The sequence below is a fragment of the Tyto alba genome, unplaced genomic scaffold, assembly GCF_018691265.1.
Source record: "Tyto alba isolate M040663 unplaced genomic scaffold, T.alba_DEE_v4.0 Super-Scaffold_17, whole genome shotgun sequence".
Classification (NCBI taxonomy): Eukaryota; Metazoa; Chordata; class Aves; order Strigiformes; family Tytonidae; genus Tyto; species Tyto alba.
In genome coordinates, this window is record NW_024881279.1 from 22,228,090 (window position 1) to 22,247,992 (window position 19,903).

General features: G+C 57.3%; 2 protein-coding genes across 2 annotated transcripts; both read right to left on the minus strand.

The window, feature by feature from the left end:
• Nucleotides 1-4,412: 4,412 nt before the first annotated feature.
• LOC104369482 (probable UDP-sugar transporter protein SLC35A4) lies at nt 4,413-6,230 on the minus strand. Its single transcript, XM_009976997.3, has one exon. The coding sequence runs from the start codon at nt 6,209-6,211 to the stop codon at nt 5,264-5,266; it is 948 nt and encodes a 315-aa protein (XP_009975299.3). The 5' UTR covers nt 6,212-6,230; the 3' UTR covers nt 4,413-5,263.
• Nucleotides 6,231-6,283: 53 nt separating this feature from the next.
• On the minus strand, nt 6,284-7,479 carry LOC116960625 (SLC35A4 upstream open reading frame protein). Its single transcript, XM_032988504.2, has 3 exons — nt 7,368-7,479; nt 7,161-7,259; nt 6,284-6,971 (listed from the first exon to the last, which is right to left on the minus strand). Exons 1-3 carry the CDS (start codon nt 7,380-7,382, stop codon nt 6,774-6,776), a joined length of 312 nt encoding a protein of 103 aa, XP_032844395.1. The 5' UTR covers nt 7,383-7,479; the 3' UTR covers nt 6,284-6,773.
• Between the last annotated feature and the right edge of the window lie 12,424 nt (nt 7,480-19,903).

Sequence of the window (19,903 nt, forward strand, 5' to 3'; positions counted from 1 at the left end):
ATCGTCTGGCAGGTGAGGACACGGCGCATGTAGGGGAGAGATGACAACGCAACTGCACAGTGCTGGGCTGTTGGGACACCCCACTGACCCCAGTCCTGCTGGTGTGGGTGTGACACCTAGCCACGGGGTGCCAGGAACCAACGGTTCCCAGCTTGCCTGGCTTGTCCCCAGGTGATCGACACCATCTTTCAAGAACTGGAGGCCTTTCGGGGCGACGCACAGAGCCTGAAAACTGTCAGCCTGGTCCAGGTAGGGCAGGAGCAGGGCTGGCCAGGATGCCGGGGGGGGGGATCCTGTTCCCTCGCCGCCACTGGCCAGGCCCTGCTGCGCCAAGGGACAGTCCCCTATGCCAGTGGGTGACCGTGGCCGGAGCCGTTCAGATCCCAGGTTTTCTCACCCCTTTGCGGGACTTCCCAGGCGTGGGAAGCCTCAGCTGCCAACAGGGTGTCTCCCAGGCTCCAGCAGCATGGTGGGCACAGGGGAGCCCTCTGACACCTCCCTGCCCACGTCGTGGCTGGGTTTTTTCCTGCTCCCTGTGGCCTGGAGGTCCCTCCAGTGCATCCTCGGTTGGCACGGGAGCGATGCAAGCTCCTGCCACCACGATGGGCCCTACGCTTTGGCTCTGGGATGCTGCCAGGGACCTGCCAAGCTCCACACACGGCTTGAGTGTTCCCAGGGCTCTGCCTTTCCCTGGCCCTGGGGCTGGAAAAGCTGGGAGTGATGCTGAGATCGTTGCCTTCTCAGCCCTCACCTGTGAATGGCCATGAACAACATGGGTCCCTGGTGAGGGCAGGATTCCAGCAGCCCCCTCTTTCTGCCCCGCCACCTAACACAGCCCCATTCCAGGTCTGCGCCCATGACAAAGCCTGGGACCTGCTCCATCCTGACGGCCGAGCCCTGCAAGTGATGGATGTCGCGCCCCTGGGCCTGTAGGTACCTGATGCCCCACGGTCAGGCAGGTACACCCGGGGGAGGGGGGGGCTGGTAGCCTAACATCAAGCATGGGGCTGGGCAGGGAGCATGGTGCCCAGCCAGAGAACGACCAGGGGTATCCCTCGGGGATCCTGGGCATGCAGGAGGAGGGTGGACGTGGCCCTCCGCACTTGCTCTTGTCTCTCTCTGCTTCCAGGATGGTGGAGGAGGCAGCAGAAATTGCCGTACCCGATGCCCAAGCTGCCATCAGTGTCTACGCCTGGGGGCTGGGCGCCATCCCGGCACTGTTCCAGGGGTGTGCCCATCAGCCCCCCGCAGACAGGAGCTTAGACATGCAGGGGTGAGGGATTCGGCAGATATCCCGCAGGGTTGGGAAGGATTGGGCCACGGGGTCCTGGGGCTGGCTCCGGGCACTGCTGCAGCCCCTCTTCCACGTTGGCCTCTCCCTAGTGCTGGCAGCCTCTTCACTCTCACAGTGGAGCGGGAGCTGGAGGGCGGCAGGTACCAGCGCTCGGCCCTCAGGATCCTGGCATCCCCTGGGGCCACTGGGCCCTGCCCCGAGACGTACGTACTGGACCTGCGGCTCTGTGCTGGGGCTGAGCCGTGACCCCTTTTGGGGTCTCCCGCTGAGGGGCCGTGGGGGGAGTCAGTACCCAGAGGCGAAGCAGGAGGGACCCCGACACCCCGGTGGGAGCCCAGGGCTCAGATCCAAGGGGTTGCCGCTGCCCACTGGGAACGCGGGCTTGCTCCCAGTTCCTTGGGCTCCCGTGGGTCCGGGCTCAGCCTGCCTGGCACGTGGGTCCCAGCCCCATCCCTCTCCTGGGGTGTTTCTCGCCCCACGCGCAGGGCACCGGCCGCTGCCCACCCCTTGCCTGATGCTGGCTGCCTGCCCTGGATCGTCGAGCGGCTGCTGGAGGGGAACAGCCTGACGTTCCTGCTGCTGTGTGTGACGCTGCCAGGTAGCCCCTGGGACTGGGACGCTGCTTCGGGGTGCCCCCCTCCCTGAGGTGTCCCCCTCCGTCTCCCCCCACGCCTGGCACTCGGTCCCTGGCCACTGCCCAGGGACACCCGCAGTCATTAGAAGCCAGACACCGGCTCCGCTCATCCCCACCAGCCCTGACCCTGTGCCGGGCACTGGGATGTCCCCGTGCTGGTGGACCCCCACGGCCCCTGCCCAGGGCTTGCTGCTCTCCCAGACACCTCCAGAGAAGAAATCCTGGCAGCCCTGGGGCTGGCCGAGCAGGTCAAGGGGCTGGCCAAGACGATCTCAGCCACACTCTGGGACCCCGCGCAAGAGGTTGCGGCACGTCGGAGGGAGATCCGAGGGCTGCGGACGGAGCTGCTGGCTAGAGCTGGCCTCCCCGAGCAGAAGATGGCCCTGGCCCAGCTGCGGAGAGCCCTGCGAGAGCTGCAGGTGGGGGAATGCCCCTGGCCCCCAGATGGGACCAGGATGGCACTGATGGCCCCCCGGGCGGATAAGGTCCGGGCTCCATCCTGGGGTCAAGACCCAGCACTAAGGACAGGGGCTGGCGGCTGCCTGCCAGGGGATGAGATGGTGGAGGTGGGATGCATCCCCCGAGGTGTGACGTGCCTGGAGTTCTCCAGCGCTGCAGCAAGGATCCCCAGCCCGCTTTTCCAGGTGCTGAAGAGCCAAATGTGGGAGAAGAAGGAGGCAGCGGCTGAGGTGCTCAGGACAAGTCAGATACATCATCCCAGTGCCAAGGTGGGCACAGGTCAGGCCACCGCCCCGCTCACCCAGGGACAACCCAGGCGGAGGAGAAGCCCTGAATCCTGGTTGCGTTCCCGTAACATCTCCTCCTGCTCCCACAGGACCGGGTACCCGCAGGGAACACGGTGCCGGGCCAGCAGACTGGGACCCAGACGCCCCTGACTGGTGCCAGTCAGGAGCCAGCAGGTCGGGAGCATGGGGACAGGCACACGCCCTGTGCCTGGGTGGCTGATATGTGGGCGCGGAGCATTGCTTTACACGGTGGGAAAAGGCTTTCCTCAGGCTGGAAGAAGCCTCAGTCCTTTGTTTAAACTGACTTCTTCAGCTGTGCCACATCATGCTCCTTCTCCTTCCCTCTCCCTGCCCAGGACCAGCTGCCAGCGAGAGCAGCCAGGGAGGGGACAGCCAAGCCCCAGCAAGCACAGGGCACGGCCTGCTGGAGGAGCCCTTGCCGAGCGAAGCACCACAGCCACGGCCACTGACCAGGGGTGACACGGTGAGTGGGAGCCCACTGGGTCCCTGCCTGCGGCTCCTGGGCCTGCATCCCTCTTGCACCAGCAGCACCGGGTCCCCCAGCTCCTGTCTGAGCCAGCTCTGCTCTCTGCCAGGCAGGGAGCCGGTGCCAGCCGTGCCCGTCCCTGGAGGTCCAGTACGCCCTGGCCAAGGCGCAGAGGCAGCGGCTGTGGGCTCAGCACTGCCGGCTCCTCCAGCAAGAGCTTGGGGCTGGGGCAGTGCCAGGCCGGGAGGCGAGCAGGGAGGTGGGCACGCGTGGGCTCCAGGCTCTCCTCCTTCCCCGGCGCTGCTCTTCCAGAGCAGGGCAGCCGCAGGGAGCAGAGACACCGCAGAGCTGCCCCGTCCTCATCCCTGTCCCCCGCAGTGGGATGCAGCCCGCTGGCAGCAGGAGGTGGCCACGCTGGGGCTGAGCCTGGAGGCAGCGCGGAGGGAGCGGGAGGCGGCTGAGTGGGACCTGGAGGCCTTGCTGCAGAGCCATCGGCAGGAGATGCAGGCCTGCAGGCAGCACCTGCTGCAGGTGGGCAGGGAGGGCTGGGGACGCGCCTCCGGGCTGCTGGGGCCGTGCCAGGCAGCTCCAGGCATCCCTGCAGGTGCTCCAGGACCAACAGCGCCTGGCAGAGGAGCAGAGGGAGGCCCTGGAGCGCCGGCACCGGGGGCTGCTGCAGGAGGTGCTCCGGGACGCCGTGGAGCTCGCTGCACACAACCAGCAGCTGCAGGATGCCAGATGGCCGAGATCAGCCGATGCCACCACACAGACATCCTGAGCCAGCACCACAGGATGGTGGGGACAGCTGCCCTGGCAGGCAGGACAGGGCCCCTGCAGACCCTTGCCACCTCAACCCCCCCCCCCCCCCCCCCCTCCCTGGAGTGAGCCACCAGCCCCGAGGCCAGGGGACCAGCCAGCCTCAGCTACAGCAGTTACACAGGGCAAGGCCTCCTACCCTGCATGCAGAAACCTGGCCCTGGGGGAGGGCTTCACCCCTCTGTCCCTGCGGGGAAAACCCTGCTCTGCTGCTGGGCACCTGCCTGCAGGAGCATGGGCTCGGGCACACAGCCCTGCAGCAGGAGCAGAGCGGGCACGGTGGGAGGGCTGGTGGCTCCCGCAGCTGCTGCCATGTGAAATAAAGCGTGTACCCCTTCACCAATGCGTGTCGTCAGGCTTGGACATACCCCTGCCCCCCCTAAACCTCTGCCAAGAGAAACAGATGCCTTCCTGGAGGGAGGACAGACACACACATGCTGTTGAACTGCAACTTTAATAACCCTTGCCAGGGCCAGCAGCGACTTCTGCTTGCCAGGAACCCACTAGCTGCAGCACTGGTACAAATTTGGGTGCTGTTTCCCTTTTGGAAAGCAGGTGAAACAGTTCCCACATCCCCCCATTCCCCATCTTCTCTGCATGAAGCAGTGACACCATGCCCGAGAAGGGGAAATGGGGCCTAAGGACAGCAGCTCTTTAGCCAGGGGTGGGCTGGAAGACTGCAGAGGTGGGAGAGATGTCCCTGGACACAGCACGAGGCTCTCCAGGCACCAGCACTCAGCCTTGTGCAGATAGCTAGGGGAAGCATCATCCACAGGAGTTGAAACAGCATCAGATCAACGCCGGCCTGGCAGTGATCGTGCAGCAGGCCTGCCCGTGCACAGAGGAGCCCACAGCACAGCGGAGCTAACCACTGCAGGAGCATTTACAGGCACAAGAGACAGGTACACTCTGATGCAGGGGAGATGGGGGGAAGCAGCTTGGGAATGAGATGCCACATGCACAAGGGGCTCAGGACCCACCCTTGGGGCTGGGCATGTCTGATCTCACAGGAACCCCGTGGCACAGAGCCTGCCTGGGCTGGAGCAGGGCCCAGCTTCCCCCCCTGGCAACAGAGACAGGACGCTTCCCCCTCAGCATTCTTCCTCTGGGGCCCCTGGCTAGTCGTGCATGTGCCCACCAGTAACAACACCCCGCAAACACCAGCGTGGGGAAGCCGACAGCAAGAGCACCTCTGTGCTTCCAACACCAGCCCCGGCACAAGCACTAAACACCCCTGAGGAACGACTAAAGGCTGCCCTGGCACATGGAGGGCAGGGAGGCAGCAGCTACGTGACCCCATAGTACAAGTGAACAGCGAGGCCGATGCATAAGACAGCAACAAAGAAGAGGAGGGTGAGCTGCAGATTGAAGAGGGTGACAGACAGGAGGGCGTTGACCAGGATCGAGCAGGAGATCACGAAGAGCCTAGTGATGTTACTGCTGTGCTTCATGACCACGGACATGATCAAGCCATTCAAGGCCTGGCTGATCACAATCACCAACACCCAGGAGGAAAAGCCCTCCAAGAAACCGCCCTCCACGCTGCTCCAGAAGTAGCCGATCAAGTTGAACAGGACCCCAAAGAAGTAAAGGAAGAGGTTCTGAAGGCTGAGAGGCAAGGCCTGCATTTTCAGGATGGCTTCTGTGTAGACAGCAGACAAGCCCGATATCAGGCAGTATACGGAGATCAGCAACAAGCCCACCAGCGTGATGTGCAGCTGCATCTCAGAGGGGCTGCCAGGGTCTTGCAGGCCACCGCAACTGTAGCTCACCCCAGCAGCCACCAGCAGGAACAGAGCCAGCCATTTGCGCATGCTGAGTCTTTGGTGCAGGAAGAGGCTGTAGAGGAGCGCGGTGCTGACAATCTTTAAGTTACTCAAGACCTGGTAGGTGCTGGGATCCATGAAGAGCTGCATGTGAACCACCAGGTTGTTGTTGGCAGCATAGAGCAGGGCAGAGAGGGCGAAGGGGACAACGTGGCGCCATGACACAGTGACTCCCAGCAGCTCCCGGTCCCAGGTCAGCAGGAACAGGAGGGAGAACACCAGCTTTGTCAGCTCGACAAGAACCACAACGGACGTGGAGCTGAAGGGGATCATCCCGTCCACCTTGCACCGTGTCAGGAGGGGAGCATGGGAGCCATATATGGCTACAGACAAGATCAGCATCAGTCCCCACAGTCCCCTCCGGAGCACCCAGTTTGCAGAGCCAGCAGAACTACTAAACATGACCATTTTCAGGCAGTAGCCAGCAAGGACGAGCTGCTATCTGTGCAGAGAGGTCAGACAGACTCTCACCCTAGAACATTCAAGAAGAGACCAAATACCATGAATTTAATGAGCCTGATTAAAACAGGATGCTACCTGCTACATTTCTGATGAAGTAGAAGAGAATGGTTTTGTCCTTCCTTAGGGAGAAAACTACAAGCCTCCCCAGGAAGCCACACAAAATATGTTCCTAGGGCAAAGTGTGCACTTGGTGGAAGGGCATATGGGTGGTGTGCGTGAGGACATGTCACAAGCAGCCTTTCAGTGTACAGGAGCATGGGTGAGAGGCGAGGGGAAAAGCAGCTGGCAAACCGTCAGCCACCGTGGGTTAGTGATCACCGCTGCCACGATGCTCTAAGAAATACCCCAAAACCAGACCCGCCGATGTCTCACAATGAGGTGGTATAAAGCCCTTTTCCAGTGGAATAGATCAGTGTGCATGATGTGCCTCTGAAAGCCCTAGGAATCTTCTGCACCTGCTGACTAAGAAGTACTGTTCCTACAGTCACTGCCGCCAAAGGGCTCCTCGCTAGTCCCGACCTTTTTTCAGTGAACCGAAATAGTCCCGGACTGTCTTTTCAACATTGGGGACGGCGTAGTTCTGAGCGGCGTATATCCCCGTGCAGGTCCCAACCACGAACCCCAGGACGGCCGAGAAGCGAAGTTTGGCTACCAGGTAGCCTGCCAGGAAGCCTTTGAGAAAGGGTGAGGCCAGCAGAGAGCCATCCTGAGGAAAAGAGTGGAGAGTGAGGCCACCGGGCAGGTTGGGCTAGCAGCCGGAATGCAGAGCATAAATGTGCCCCAGGGATTTGGGATTTTTTTTTTTTTTTTTTTTTTTTTTTTACTAATCCCGCTCAGGACGGGGGACAGGCCCCGCGGCACACGAGGCACCATACCGGCGAGGAAAGCGCGTTACCTGCCCCACGCCAGCGTGCACCTCATCCTCCACCCTGCGCTGCAGGCTCTCCAGCTGGTCCTTCAGGAAGGCGAGGTCCTTCAGCTTGGGCAGCGGGTCCTGGGGAGGGGTTGGGGGAAGACACTCAAGCTGATTCCCGTCCCCCGGGGCCAGGTCCCGGCGCCCCGCCAACCCCGTGCCGGGTCCCCTCACGCCCGCCCCGCTCACCTTATCGTCCGCCATCTTAGCGCAGGCACCGCCCGCAGCTGATTGGCCCAGGGGAGGGCACGTGACTCCCCCCTCGCCGCCGGCCCGCCCGCCGCCATCTTGAGGCGGCGTGTGTGTGGGTGTGTGTGTGGGGGGGGGGCGGTCGCTGCCGTGATGGCGGCGTTGGCTTCCTCCTGAGGGAGGTCCTGCGGGAGGGGTGGAGATTGAGGCCGGTACCGAGGCTCGCAGAGCGGCGGGAGGTGTGGGGCCGCCCCTGGTGAGGGGGGGCAGCCGGGCATCGTGGCCCTCCCCAGAGCCATCTGGGTTCCCCAGAGCACCTAGCCGCCTTCTCGGCCTCGACGGGGGGGCCCTGGAGGGCGGTGGCTGGTGCTGGGGAAGGACACCCGGGGGGGAGCTGTGTAAGCATGTGGGAAGGAAGGGCCTCAGAGGTCCTGCGGTAGGGCAGGGGGCAGCTGCTTGTGTCTTCGGTTTAACTGTGCCCTGAGCTGGTGGGAGCTGCGGGGAGTGTGTTCGATCGCTCTCCTGGGGCACGGGGACCTTCTGCACCAGCTGGGTGTGCACACCTCTGCCGGTGTACCCAGATCCCCCGTGTGGCTGTTCCTCTTGCAAAGGTCCAAGTGTTCTGGCTTAATATAAGGAGGGCTGTGAAAGAGCTGGTAAAGCTGACAGAGTGACACTATAATTAAACCAAGGAAATAGCGAGGTAAGTGTGAGGAGTGACACCGTAAAGCCATCAAGCAGGGAAGTGCCAAGACAAGCGCGCAGGAACAAAAGCTGCTAACTGAACCAGGGAGAGAACTAGTTTAACTACGAGCGAGCTTTTCTCATTGACATAGTGGAAAGCTGCACTCGAGTAGGAAAAAGCCCCCTACCAAGAAAAGCCCCCTTCCTCACTGAACATGTGCAGTTAAGAAAGTATACCGTGACTTTAAATTGGGATGAGGCGCGTGTTATTAACTAATAAGGAACAAAGAGGTGAGAAACTAACCACTGATCGTTAAATATGTATTTGTGTCGTCTGAAGTGTATAAATGTCACCTGCGTGTGGTGTGCTAGCTGTGTGGACTTCCCACCGAGCACCCACCTCTGCGCAGATACTGATTAAACAAATACCTTGACTCTTGGCTTGTTGCACACCCGGTAAAAGAACCGGGGCAATGGGAGGCTCAGCACGGCGCCTGCCCCGAGGTGCCTTGCCGCACCCCTCGCTGGCTGGCAGAGGGGTCCCAGTGCCTTGGCAGGGCGCTTGCTGGGGGCTCTGTGCTCAGGAGCCCCGTGGCTCTGCCCCAGAAGGTCCTGCCGCGCTGCTGGGGCTGGCAGCAAGGTCGGAGCGGTCTCCTGCGTCGCTCACTTCCCCCGCCTGCCCTCCTTCCCCTTCCAGGCAAAGCTCTGCCCCGGGGTCCCGGTCACACCTCGGCGGGGCGGACACGTCCTGACGCTGAGTGTTGAGGTCCGGGGAGGGAGCAGCGGGAGCTGAGGGGTGCGAGGAAGAAGTGATGGTGGGACACTGATGCCTTAGGTTTCTGGCTTGGTGGTGGAGGACGGGCTGCGGCAGGGTGTGGGAGCAGCCTTCCCCCGCCAGCCCCACAGGCACGGTTCTAGCAAGTGAAGAGCCCTGCAGGAATGTCACAGAGGGACAGGAGCAGGTTGGGTTCCTGTTCCAGTTCTTTGGTTCATAGGTAATAGAAACCTGTCTGCCTTTATGCTTCGTGCCTCCCAGCGTTGGGCTGTGGCTTTTCGGCATAGCTGAGAAGCTAGCTGAGGTGACGGCGAGTTGTACAGAGACGTGGCTGAAGGAATTGCTTGTCGGTCTGCCTCTACCCGCAGTCTTCCAAAGCTGCCGCCATCCGCTTGTGGCCAGGGGCTGGTGGCAGAATAGCGGACGTGTGAAGGGAAATGTCACAGGATCAAACAGCGTGAAGGCAGCTGGGTGACGGAGTCCAGAGCTGGGGTTTGAAGGAAGCTGGCAGGGCCCAGCTGTGACCCTGGGCTGCCAGGACCTGCCCCTCAGCAGCCCCTGGTCCCTCAGGGTCTCTCCCCAGGGACGGCTGGGGACCAGGTTGAGGAGATCTCTACAGGTTTGCCCACAGCTCTGTCACGGGGGAATCATCTGGCACCTCGGTGTGGATGTGTGCCCTGAAAACACTGGCGTCTTCCGTGCTAGTGAGCAGAGCCCCGCGCCGTGGCTCATGTGCTCCTGCACGGCAGCGACGTGGAACTTGGTCTGACCTTCTTAGCAGCGAGGATATTTTCCAAACGGATGAGCGTTTCCCCGTCACCAGCCTAAGAGGGAGGAGATGTTCCCCTGTGGTCTGGGCTGCACCTGTCCGGGATGTGGTACCCGTCACAGGGTACCATGCCTTCAGGCCCCACGTGGGCCAGCTCTTGGGTCCCAAAGGGCCCTGCTCTGTAAGTCTGTGTGACCAGATACTGTAAGTGTGGATGGAGAAATAACTGCCGCAGGCCACAGAGGCAAAGTGCATGCTGAGAGGCAGGCTGTGAAAGTCCCCCAAGAATTGGTGAGAGGCTGGCAGTGGTTTTGAATACACAGGAACTGGTGAGTGTAGGACACCATAAGGCTTCTGTCACGGGCGAGCATCAGCAGGGGGTCGTGTAACTCGGACTGGGTCCGTTGCACGCAGCAGGATGTTGTACAAGTGTCTGAAGAGAGAAGAGCCTCTCTGAGGGACATTGCGAGAACCTTCCTGGTGGGCTCTGGTGTGTCAGTGCAACACTCCACTCCGGGGAACAGACGGGGTCGGCCCCCCCCGTGTCGCTGCATGAGTGAGAGTGAGTGACCCCCGTGAGCCGGTGACTGCACTGTGGGACTGGTTATTTGTGGTTGATACCAGCTTGAGCCTGTTAATAGCCAATGCTTAATGGTCTTCTAGTGGACCCTCTTAAAGGTCTTCTAATAAATACCGATTCAGACTTGGTCCCCTCTCAGGTGAAATGGAATTTACACTGCTTGAGCACCCCTTCCATTTCCCCCTCAGAGGGGGAGCACTGGGAAGCTGCAGATCTGTGGACTCTTCTCCACCCGTGTGTGCCATGGTGCCTCCAGGCTCTCCAGGCCAGCAGAGAAAAGTCAAGGGCCGCCAAAGGTAACCCCTCCAAACATAGCAGATAGTTGTCAATGTGCATGCAGTCCTTGTACCACCAGAGCAAGTGAGGTGAGGGTTCGCCCCGTAGGGCTGGCCGGGAAGAGCACACTGTCCCTCCAGCCCACGCAGGAGACGGGGCAGCCCTCGGGTCAGGGCGTGCTGTCCCTGGCACGCGGAGGGGAGCTGAGCCCTGGGGATCGCTATCTGCCGCATGCCTGTTAGTGAGAACCTGTGTGGGTGGGTGAATGTGTGCTAGTGCAGCTCCAGCCTAGAGAGGTGCAGAGCACAGAAAGGTGGAAAGCAGCTTTCAGTGTAGGGATCTGTACTTGAGCCTGTATCTCATCCCATCTCTGGTCCTGCTCTTGCGGCAAGCCCTCGCCATGGGGCACTGGTGTGGGTCTGGCAGACAGCTGCACTGGAGCCTCCGGTAACTGGTCCTGTGGTTGGTGTGGGGCACAGGTGGCAGGACCTGTTTGGTCCCAATTGTGGTGTCTCATCCTGTGGCTCAAGATCCCTCCTGCCCTCTTCCTGGCCCTAGGCCACAGTATCAAGACAGCCATCCTTTTCCCAATATCGAGGGGTGGAGGCAATCCTCCTCGGCTCTCTCCTGCTGGTGATTTCAGGGCAGGTCTGGGGCCTCAGGAGGCTGCGTCCAGCCTGAGGAAAGTACCAGATACAGGAAAAAGAGACAAAACATGTCCCAGCCTAATTAACTCCTCTTCCTCTCCCTTTCATGAGCAGGATGTGTTTGTGCAGCCAACGCTGTGGGCTCTTTCCTCAGTGGTCAAAGCAACTCAGACGTCAGTGCTGTTTTTCTGGGGATAGACAGCAACTCGGGGCATCCTCTCTGCATCTGTGTCTGCTGTGGTTAGCCAGGTCACTCCTGCCCTGAACAGCTTTATGCCACACCAGTCAGGTCTGGGGGGATGCTCAGCTATGATGGCTGGCTGCGCTGGCTGCCTCCTGCTCTTCCTGCAGACCCCAGCACCAGAAACCAGAGCAAAACTGATGAAGGGAGAACAAAACTGGCTCTTTAAAACGAACACCTTGAAGTTACTATCTAAAGGTTAGAGCTGGCAGTTGTCTCTTCGCTAGTAAGGGGCTTTGCTTAGTAAAGAGCTGCCAGAAGAAGGGACCCTGTGTGGGCCCCCTGAGCCCCCTGTGACCCCAGACTGGCACCCAGAAATAACCCTTCTTCCCTACTTGGGGCTTTAAGTTGTGTTTTCATTTCTTTGTCTGTTCACCTTTCTGCGAGACCTACGCATTGCACAGTTGCGCTGGGGATCATACGCCATCTAACGCGTTCATTGGAGATGCCAGTGAAACACAAACTGCTGCGCTTTCCACCCGGGAAACAGGCACAACAGAGCCACAAGCAAGACTGAAGAATTGGGAGAAATGCATGTTTCAGATGCTTGGCTAACAATGCAATTAAAAATCAAGATGTTGGGTTTTAGGTATATGTTACCTCCATGGATGCTACACCAGGATTTAAAGGCTCAGGGATTTAAAGGTGTGAATTTTCAGGCAGAGCTGTGCACTAAAACAGGCAGCATGCAAGAGCATTGAGACAGCCCTGTGAAGGCTTTTGAACTGTCAGGCTGCTGGCTCTCAAATTTAATTTATACACATTCCCATATATATATATATATTATACTGCTCCCACTGAGCCACTGGAGAGAGGAAATGAAAGGGACTGTGGAGTCAGTAGCAGGTGCAGCGCGAAGCAGAGGCAGTTAATTAATAACCAGTTTAAGTCCAAGAGATGTGAGAGTCCAACCATCGCTGACAGACAAAGCGTTGAGCTGCTGTTTCCCTTGCTTTGCAGGATGCCAAAGTTTAACCAGAGACAGGTATGAATGTAGTGAACCTGTCATTTTCCTCAGCCACTTCAAACAAGCTCACTTTTCAAGCAGGACTTTTACTACGTGAAAGGTAAAAAAATTAAATAAATCAGTCTGATTGCCAGGGCCTTTCTTGGGGCACAACCACAAGACTTGAAAAGTGCAACTTAGTGCAGGGTTTGAAAATTTGGGTATTGCTAAAGAACAACACTTGAGGGCAGCATAGCTCTATTAAACAGTCATTGCTGCTCACCTGTAGCTTGTTTCCTCATGGAAAGTGTACCCATCACCAACCTCACAAGCACTTTTCTGCAGAAGATGACGTGCGCGTTTTTTCTGCATCAGTGCACACAGCCCTCTCTGACTGGCACACACACCTATTTCATAGAATCATACCATAAAATGGTTTGGGTTGGAAGGGACCTTAAAGATCATCTTGTTGAAACCCCCCTTCCCCCAGCCCAGGGGGCTCCCAGCCCCGTCCAACCTGGCCTTGAACCCTTCCAGGGAGGGGGCAGCCACAGCTGCTCTGGGCACCCTGGGCCAGCGCCTCACCCCCCGCACAGGGAAGGATTTCTGCCTTAGATCTAACCCAAATCCACCTTCTTTCAGTTTAAAACAGTTACCTTCATCCTACCCCCACCCCCCTGACCCAGAGTCCCTCCCCACCTCTCCTGTCCCCCCTTTAAGCCCTGGGGGGCCGCTCCAAGCTCTCCCCAGAGCCTTCTCTTCTCCAGGCTGAAGTTACGTGCCAATAACTTGTTTTATTTCAGCTTTATGAAGTGACCACCACTGCACAAGCTGGCCGTGCACCTGCAGAGTTAGGAACTAAACTGACCTACTCTTTAATAATGATGTGGGTATAAGATTTAAGGATACAAATAAAAGTAGCTCCTGATGAATCTTTTTAGCTATTGTCAAGTTTCAGAAATAGTTAATTTTGGCTTCTTTTTCCCTCCTGCCCCAGATACAGAAGCATCCTGCACTTGCGAGGCTCCATAATTTGGCTTTTTCAAACAATCAGAAAGTTTCTGCTCAAAGGCTTCAGGACCCAAGTGTGAGGGTGGGTTTGTAGCTCTCAGGGGTGGAGGGGTGGGAGCATAAACAAAGTTAAGAACACTTCCTGGCTCTCAGCAGAGATGGCCTTACAGTGATTCAGGTTTGGGGGTCTTCTAGAAGATCCGTTTGGTAATGCCTGCATTTATGTTCAAGACATAACGTTTTTAAAGTGTCAAAATTCACTCTGGCTCTTCCATTAGAAGGAAACATTACAGCCAACGTATACACTTGACATGAGACTTCAAGACACAGCAGAGAGTAGTTACTAGGAATATAATAAAAAAAGAGAAATCTCAACACATTTTCCATCATCCAGTCGCTAACCACTAGCATTGTAAGAACAGTCTCTCTACCAGCCCTTGCAGAGATAAGGTCCCACAAGCACAGCCAGCAAGACGGAGAAAACCAGCATCTGGATCAGCTGCTCAGATTCACAAGTAAGTAAGTGGAATATAGCCAAGAGCAGGGACTGCTGCATCTTTTATCTTTGTTCTTTTAAGCCACGTCTTTCCTTAAGTAGCTGATAGTGATACACGAGTACATAAGCATTTTGTACAGCACTTGATCAACTCAGGTTCCCACCACAAACTGAATGAATTTAAATGACTCAGTAAGTTCTCCTGATTTGGAGAAGAGCACAGTCTTGGGGCCAGAGAAACTGTGCAAAGGCTTAAATCTGGAGACAAAAACGATCATTTCCCTATGGCAAGTAGCAACGTACCCCCAAACTTTAAGTGATGCTGGATGCCAAGGAATTGATATCTAGACATATTTGAGAGGACTTAAAAAAAAAGTCAGTGCTGAAGCCAGCCAAGAAGAGCCACCAGATCAAAGGAACCAGTTTACAAGAAGGGCCACATTTTGCTGATGAGTAACGCAAGGTACGTTTTTAAAGTTTTCTTGCTGTTCAGCACTGGAGCAGATGCAACCTAAACACGTTTGAGGTGCCAACATCCATTGCAAAATGGCAAGAAAATGGGTGTGATTTCCTAGAAGAGCTGGCTGTTGTTTCTTGCTCCCAAACTATTGTGTCTCTCGCAGAGAGCATCCCAGAGCAAGGGGCCAGGGGTGCACAGCAAAGTGGGTGCAGTCACTGCCCTGGCCACGTGTGACACCGCTCTGATACTGCTTCCCGCGAGCATCTGCCACACGAGCAACAGTTCCTTCCTCTCAGTGTGGGCCCTGCGTGGTGCAGGTTGAAGTGCAGTGCTGCATCACTTCTTCTTCGAGGGGATTAGCCAAAGGAGGCTGACATCCCCAGCTCATTGGTGTGTTCATGACACATTCACAGTGGAAACTGGACAGTTAAAACAAGCAGGTAATTGCAATAAAGATGACAGTTGACTATCTTCTATATGAACCAGAGCCCGGCAGGGTGGCCAGGTTTGCTGAGGTCAAACACCAGTGACAGGCTGGTGCCACTTCCCAGAGATCAGTGGCTCACAGTGGTGGCAGGGAACACCATCCTCCCGCACCAAGCAAACATTTGCCAAAAGAGGGATGAGACCATTCCTGATTCTCCAAAGCAGCAGAGAAAAACCAGGAGGGAAATTTCTCTGCTGTTGTTCCAGCACTTTTTTTGTGCCACTTATAGAAGCAGGAAGCCAGGAAGCTGGATGGCGTGGAGCACCTTTTAATTGCCAATCGTTCTCGAAATGATTTAGCACTGAGTTGAATGATGGTGCCTGCTTCTGCTGTCATTTACAGGGACAGGGTCTCTGTGGTCATACTGACACTGACCTCCCAACCCCAAACCCCAGCAGTAAAACAGAAGCAGAGGAACTCTCCTTTCTAGCCTCAAAACCAGAGTCACAAATACGTTAGCATCAGCTGGGAGTTATGCTCAAAAGAGGTAGGAACTGAAAACTCTGAAGGGCGCCTGGGAAAGGCAGCTCCTTGGAGGTGCTGCCCTGCTTTCAGCAGACTGCAGCCTCCTGGGCAGCAATGTGTTCACCCTCTGGAAAGGGTGGTCACCAGGGTGGTGACGAGTGCCCAGTGCTTCTGCTGACTTCTGCCATCCACCATGGCTGTGTGCGGTGGAAATGGTTCCTGAGCCAAAACCACTCCTCATCCTAAATCTAGGGAGTACAAAGCAGCTTTCAGCTCCATCCACTTCTTTAAATATCAGCCCATGTAGCTGGAGTCAGCCTGAAAATTCCTGGGACTTCCAGTACCCTCCAGAGAGAAAGTCCGGAGAGATTTTAGACAGTAAGGGGAATGCAAACTCCACAAAAAGAATTCCTAAATTCACCACGTCTCAACCAAAAGGCAAGCATTCAGGAACCTTCTCGATACACCCCATCCATCTGACCCAGACACTTGCTGTGCCTGTGGAAATGGCAGGTCAGACTGCACTGACGGCTTTTCATTTGAGGTAAAGGTGAAGAGGTACAAGAGCAGGAGTAAAGCCACTCTTGTAATAGGCACATGCATCTCCTGCATAAGAACTGAAGATAATTTTTTCCAAGTTTGTGGTAAAAGCCTGAGCACCTGCTCTGCAGTGGGTCTTTGATTCAACTCATGGTATCAGCCACCCTGAGATTAAAAAATAAGTCTCTTTGCTGTATGGAGCAGGATGGATGGATCACTACAGGCAGTTAATAGTGATCTGTGGTCACCCACAAGGAGAAAAGACCCAAGTGTGCCTCAGAAAGGACTGCCCACCCGGCTAGCTCTGTGGTTTCAAATGAACAGGAGCTGGACTTATTTACATCCCAATGGCGCCAACAAAACCTGATGGGAAAGCAGCTGTGACATGAGGAAGAGCTGTGAGAAGCCTCCTCCTCGCTGCATCCAAGCTCAGCCCTGGCCCCAGCCCTGGCTGAAGTGGGGGTGCAGCCACGCTGTGCCTGGCTCTGTGCCTTGCTCACCCGGGGCCCTGACTATGAACCCCCCACCCTTGCTCCACCTCGGACCTGCCTCGTCCTTACCGGGTGGTTGTGGATCTCAGCTGAGCTTGCTGAGGTGTGGTGGCATTGCTGCTCCTCACGGCTCAGGCACACGGGTCTGATGCTCCCTAACGCCTCTCCATCCTGAGGGCAGAGAAGAGTTTCTCAGGCTCTGGAGCAGCTTGGGTGTTGGGGGAAAAATGTTTAGCAAGACCACCCTGCTGCTGGTGGGACTGATGGCTGTGATTGGCTTAGTCTCTAGTTGTGTGAGTTCTGGATGCTTGAGACCCAGCGATCCCACTGCAGAGCTGGCTGTAAAGCTCAGCTCCTCATCACATATACATCTTCCCTGAGTGGAGAAGCAGTGGAGAGAGGAAAAAGGTAGGGCCAGAGCAGTGGCAGCCACCTCTCACTGCGGCACTGAGCCCGTCCTTGCGTCACCCCCGTGGCTCTGTTTGCCCCAGTTGCTGAGCAATAGCTGGGGCTCGTAGCCCTGTGTCAGGCACTTCTCCGTGGTGGTTAGACTTGGAGCAATACTTCTGTCCCCCACAGCTTGTGCTCCTCAGGTTGAAGGTGCCCCCTAAATCTGCTCATCACCCCTCATGGCCCTGGCAGGCCCCGCAGATCGGGCGCCAGGTAAGGGCAGTGCCTGTACCTACGCTGGCAGCCGTGGCAACGGAGCATGGGCCATCGCCCGAGCAAGGCTGTGCCCGAGCACTCTGTGGTGGTCAGGGACATCCAGGGCTTTTGCCCCCTCACGGCCGTGGGCACAGTGGGGATGAGGGCACGAGGCTGTGGCGGGGGACACCACTGCCCTGCTGATGCCTGCCAGCGACGGGCCAGGCTGCATCTGTGCTGCTGGCGCCCGGCAGCGCCTTCACCCACCCTAGAAACCTGGCACTCCTGGGTCAGGTCTGGTGTAGAACGCTGCAGTTAGCACAAAAACTGAGATGATTTGCGCTGTTAGGGAGCTCAAGGGGAAATTGGTTACCCTCTGTTTGCCAGCTTGGGCAGCGAGCTTCCACTTCTTCTGAGGTTTAATTTTCCTGCCTCTGATTCTGCTCTGCCTGAGATTCACTCTTCCAGCAAAGGCCATTTTCTTGGCACTGGCTTTGCCCTTGAGCAGTTACAGGAGCTGAGCCTTTGGCTGGCAGCACAGTTTCTGCTGAAACAAGGGCGTGCTGTCAGGTTTCCTCTGGGCTTGTGCCTGTCTTTCTACCTGTCCCCTGCTAATATGGGCTGAGCTTATCAGCCGTCTTCAGCCTGACCTGACTAAAGGTGGTGATAGACAAGATAAGCACCCATACGGGAAGGGAGGAGCTTGTCAGGAAGGAGACAGTGTTTGTGCCCCAGTGAATTTGAAGGTGCAAACCCTCGGGGACTGTCTCGGTGCTGGCTTTGCGGCTCACACAGCTGTTTCTGGCTGCTCCCATGTCGCTGAGCTCAGCCCTGATGCCATGCATTTACCTCGAATCTCAGCAGGTGCCCACAGCATTCGCTCCATGCCCTTGGGAACGCTGCTCTGAAATCAGGAGGTGGGTGATCAGGACCCATGTCCACCTGCCCATGCCAAAACCCCTTGGGTGCAGCACTCTGCCCCCTGCACCCAGGGGTAAGTGTCTCCTACCACGAGCAGGAGGTCCCTCGCCTGCAGCAGCACAGCTCTCCCCTCTCCCTCGCTGGCCAGTGCAGCACCAGGCTCTTGGCACATCCCGGAGGCCTAAGGCAAAGATCCCCAGCACCTCTGCAGACCAGCGGGCCAAGAGGAGCTGGCTCTTTGCATCAGTCTTTGCTGACACAAACCCTCCTTTAACAGCCCTTTCATCTGCTGTTTTTGTCTTTTGCACAGATGCAGCACTCAGAGATTAGGCTGCAGATTAAGGTTTTACCGAATCCTGAAATGGGTTCCAATTCCCAGTCCCAGCGGGTCCAATGTGCAGCCAAATCACCTCTGAAAGCTTGCTGGGCTGGAGCTTGGGAGAGGCATCTCCCACTGTGTTCTTCCATGTGCATGAAAGATGGAGCCCTGATATTTGTCTGGGGTGCTTTGCTGAGAGGCAGCTGCCGGATAAGAGCAATTTTATCCTGGGAAGGAAAGCTCAGGAGAGACAGAAGAAACTGGAGCTCTTTCATGAGTGGCTTTAAACGAGAGAGAACTAAGCTGTAGCTGATTCCTCTTTACTGGGGGCCACGCTGGGGGCAGAAGGTCTCAGCACAGAGCGCACTTCCAGGGCAGGAGAGCGGTACCAGCCCACGAGGGCCAGCAAATGCTGTCCTGCAGGGACATCATCACGTTAGCACTATGTGAGGGGAAGGACATCCAGGAGCTTGCTGGCCCTGGGCTGCCTCTTGCCTGGGAGCCTGAGCAGGTCCTAGGGGCCTTTTGAATCCCAGAGCCTTCAAAGGGTGGTTAAGGAGCTGAGTTATAGGCTGGCTGTGCCTCGGTGTGCCAGCTGGGCTTAACAGCACTGCTGTGTCTCTTCAGGTGGCTGTGAAGCACTCGCCTCTGCAGGCTTCTTGTGGCCAAGCCACTGATGGCCAGTGGTAGCTGACTGCAGGGTAAGGGTTTTCCAGGCTGCCTTCTTCCCAACAGAAATTGCAGTCGCCCAAGCTTTCACCCACCTGTTCAAAATAGCACGCCCAGGTTTTTCTCCTTCCACTCAGAGGGGAACACAGGGTGGTGTGGCTACGCTTCTGAGACCAGCCCAGTGAGCTCTCCATGGAGCAAACAAGGCTGAAGGGGGCTGTCATGTCGGAGCCCTTTGAGCTGCCCTTGGAGGCAGCACAGGCAGGCTGTTCCTAAACCAGGCAGCCTCTGAGGCTGTGTCACACTGCCCACTGGAGCTGCCTTCTCGCCTGTTGGGAGCACACAGCTCCCCACCAGCGTCAAAGCTGTTGTACCAGGTACATAAAGAAGCGGTGACATAAATGTCCAGCTGTTTAGTTTGTGTCAGGATTTCTCCCCAGGCACCTCTGCCTCCCACGCTGGGGCACTCGTCTTCCTGCCAAAGGGTGAAGCTTTGGCCTCTGGCTTTTCCCAGCTCAAGGAGGTGGAAGTTGTCTGAGCACGACCATTCCCTTGAGAGCCATGGGCAGAGGAAAGTGCATCCAGCATCTTCGGGATGGGAGCTGCAAGCACAGATAGGTATCAGGGTAAAAGGTGCTGGGCAGCCAAGGGCAGGAGTGGGGGGGGTGTGGGTTTAGCCCCAGCCTGCTCCCAGCCAGCCCTTTCCATCAGTGCCTCTCCATCCCAGGTGAGCCTCCTCAGCCACAAACACTCTCACTTTGTCCCCGGAGTGACAAAGAAACCCAGTGCCCTGCCATGACCCCGACAGCCACAGTTGGCTCTGTCCTCTTGGCTGGTTTTGTTGTCCCTGCAGTCCTTGCAGCCTTGCACAGGCTGTGTACGCTCAGCCCAGTGGAAGCTGGGCTCCTGGAAGGAACAGCTTGCTGGGTGCTGCTGGGCAGCGGTGAGGCTGGGCAGCCACAGCTCCTGTATCCTGCTCAGAGAGAGAGCACATACCTGGCACCAGATAGACCGTCAGTCAGCAGGTCCAGACAGGGCTTGAGGGACCCCAACCACACTGGAAAAATAGTGGCAGGGAAGCTGGCTTAGCTGGACGCTCACCAGGATCACGAGG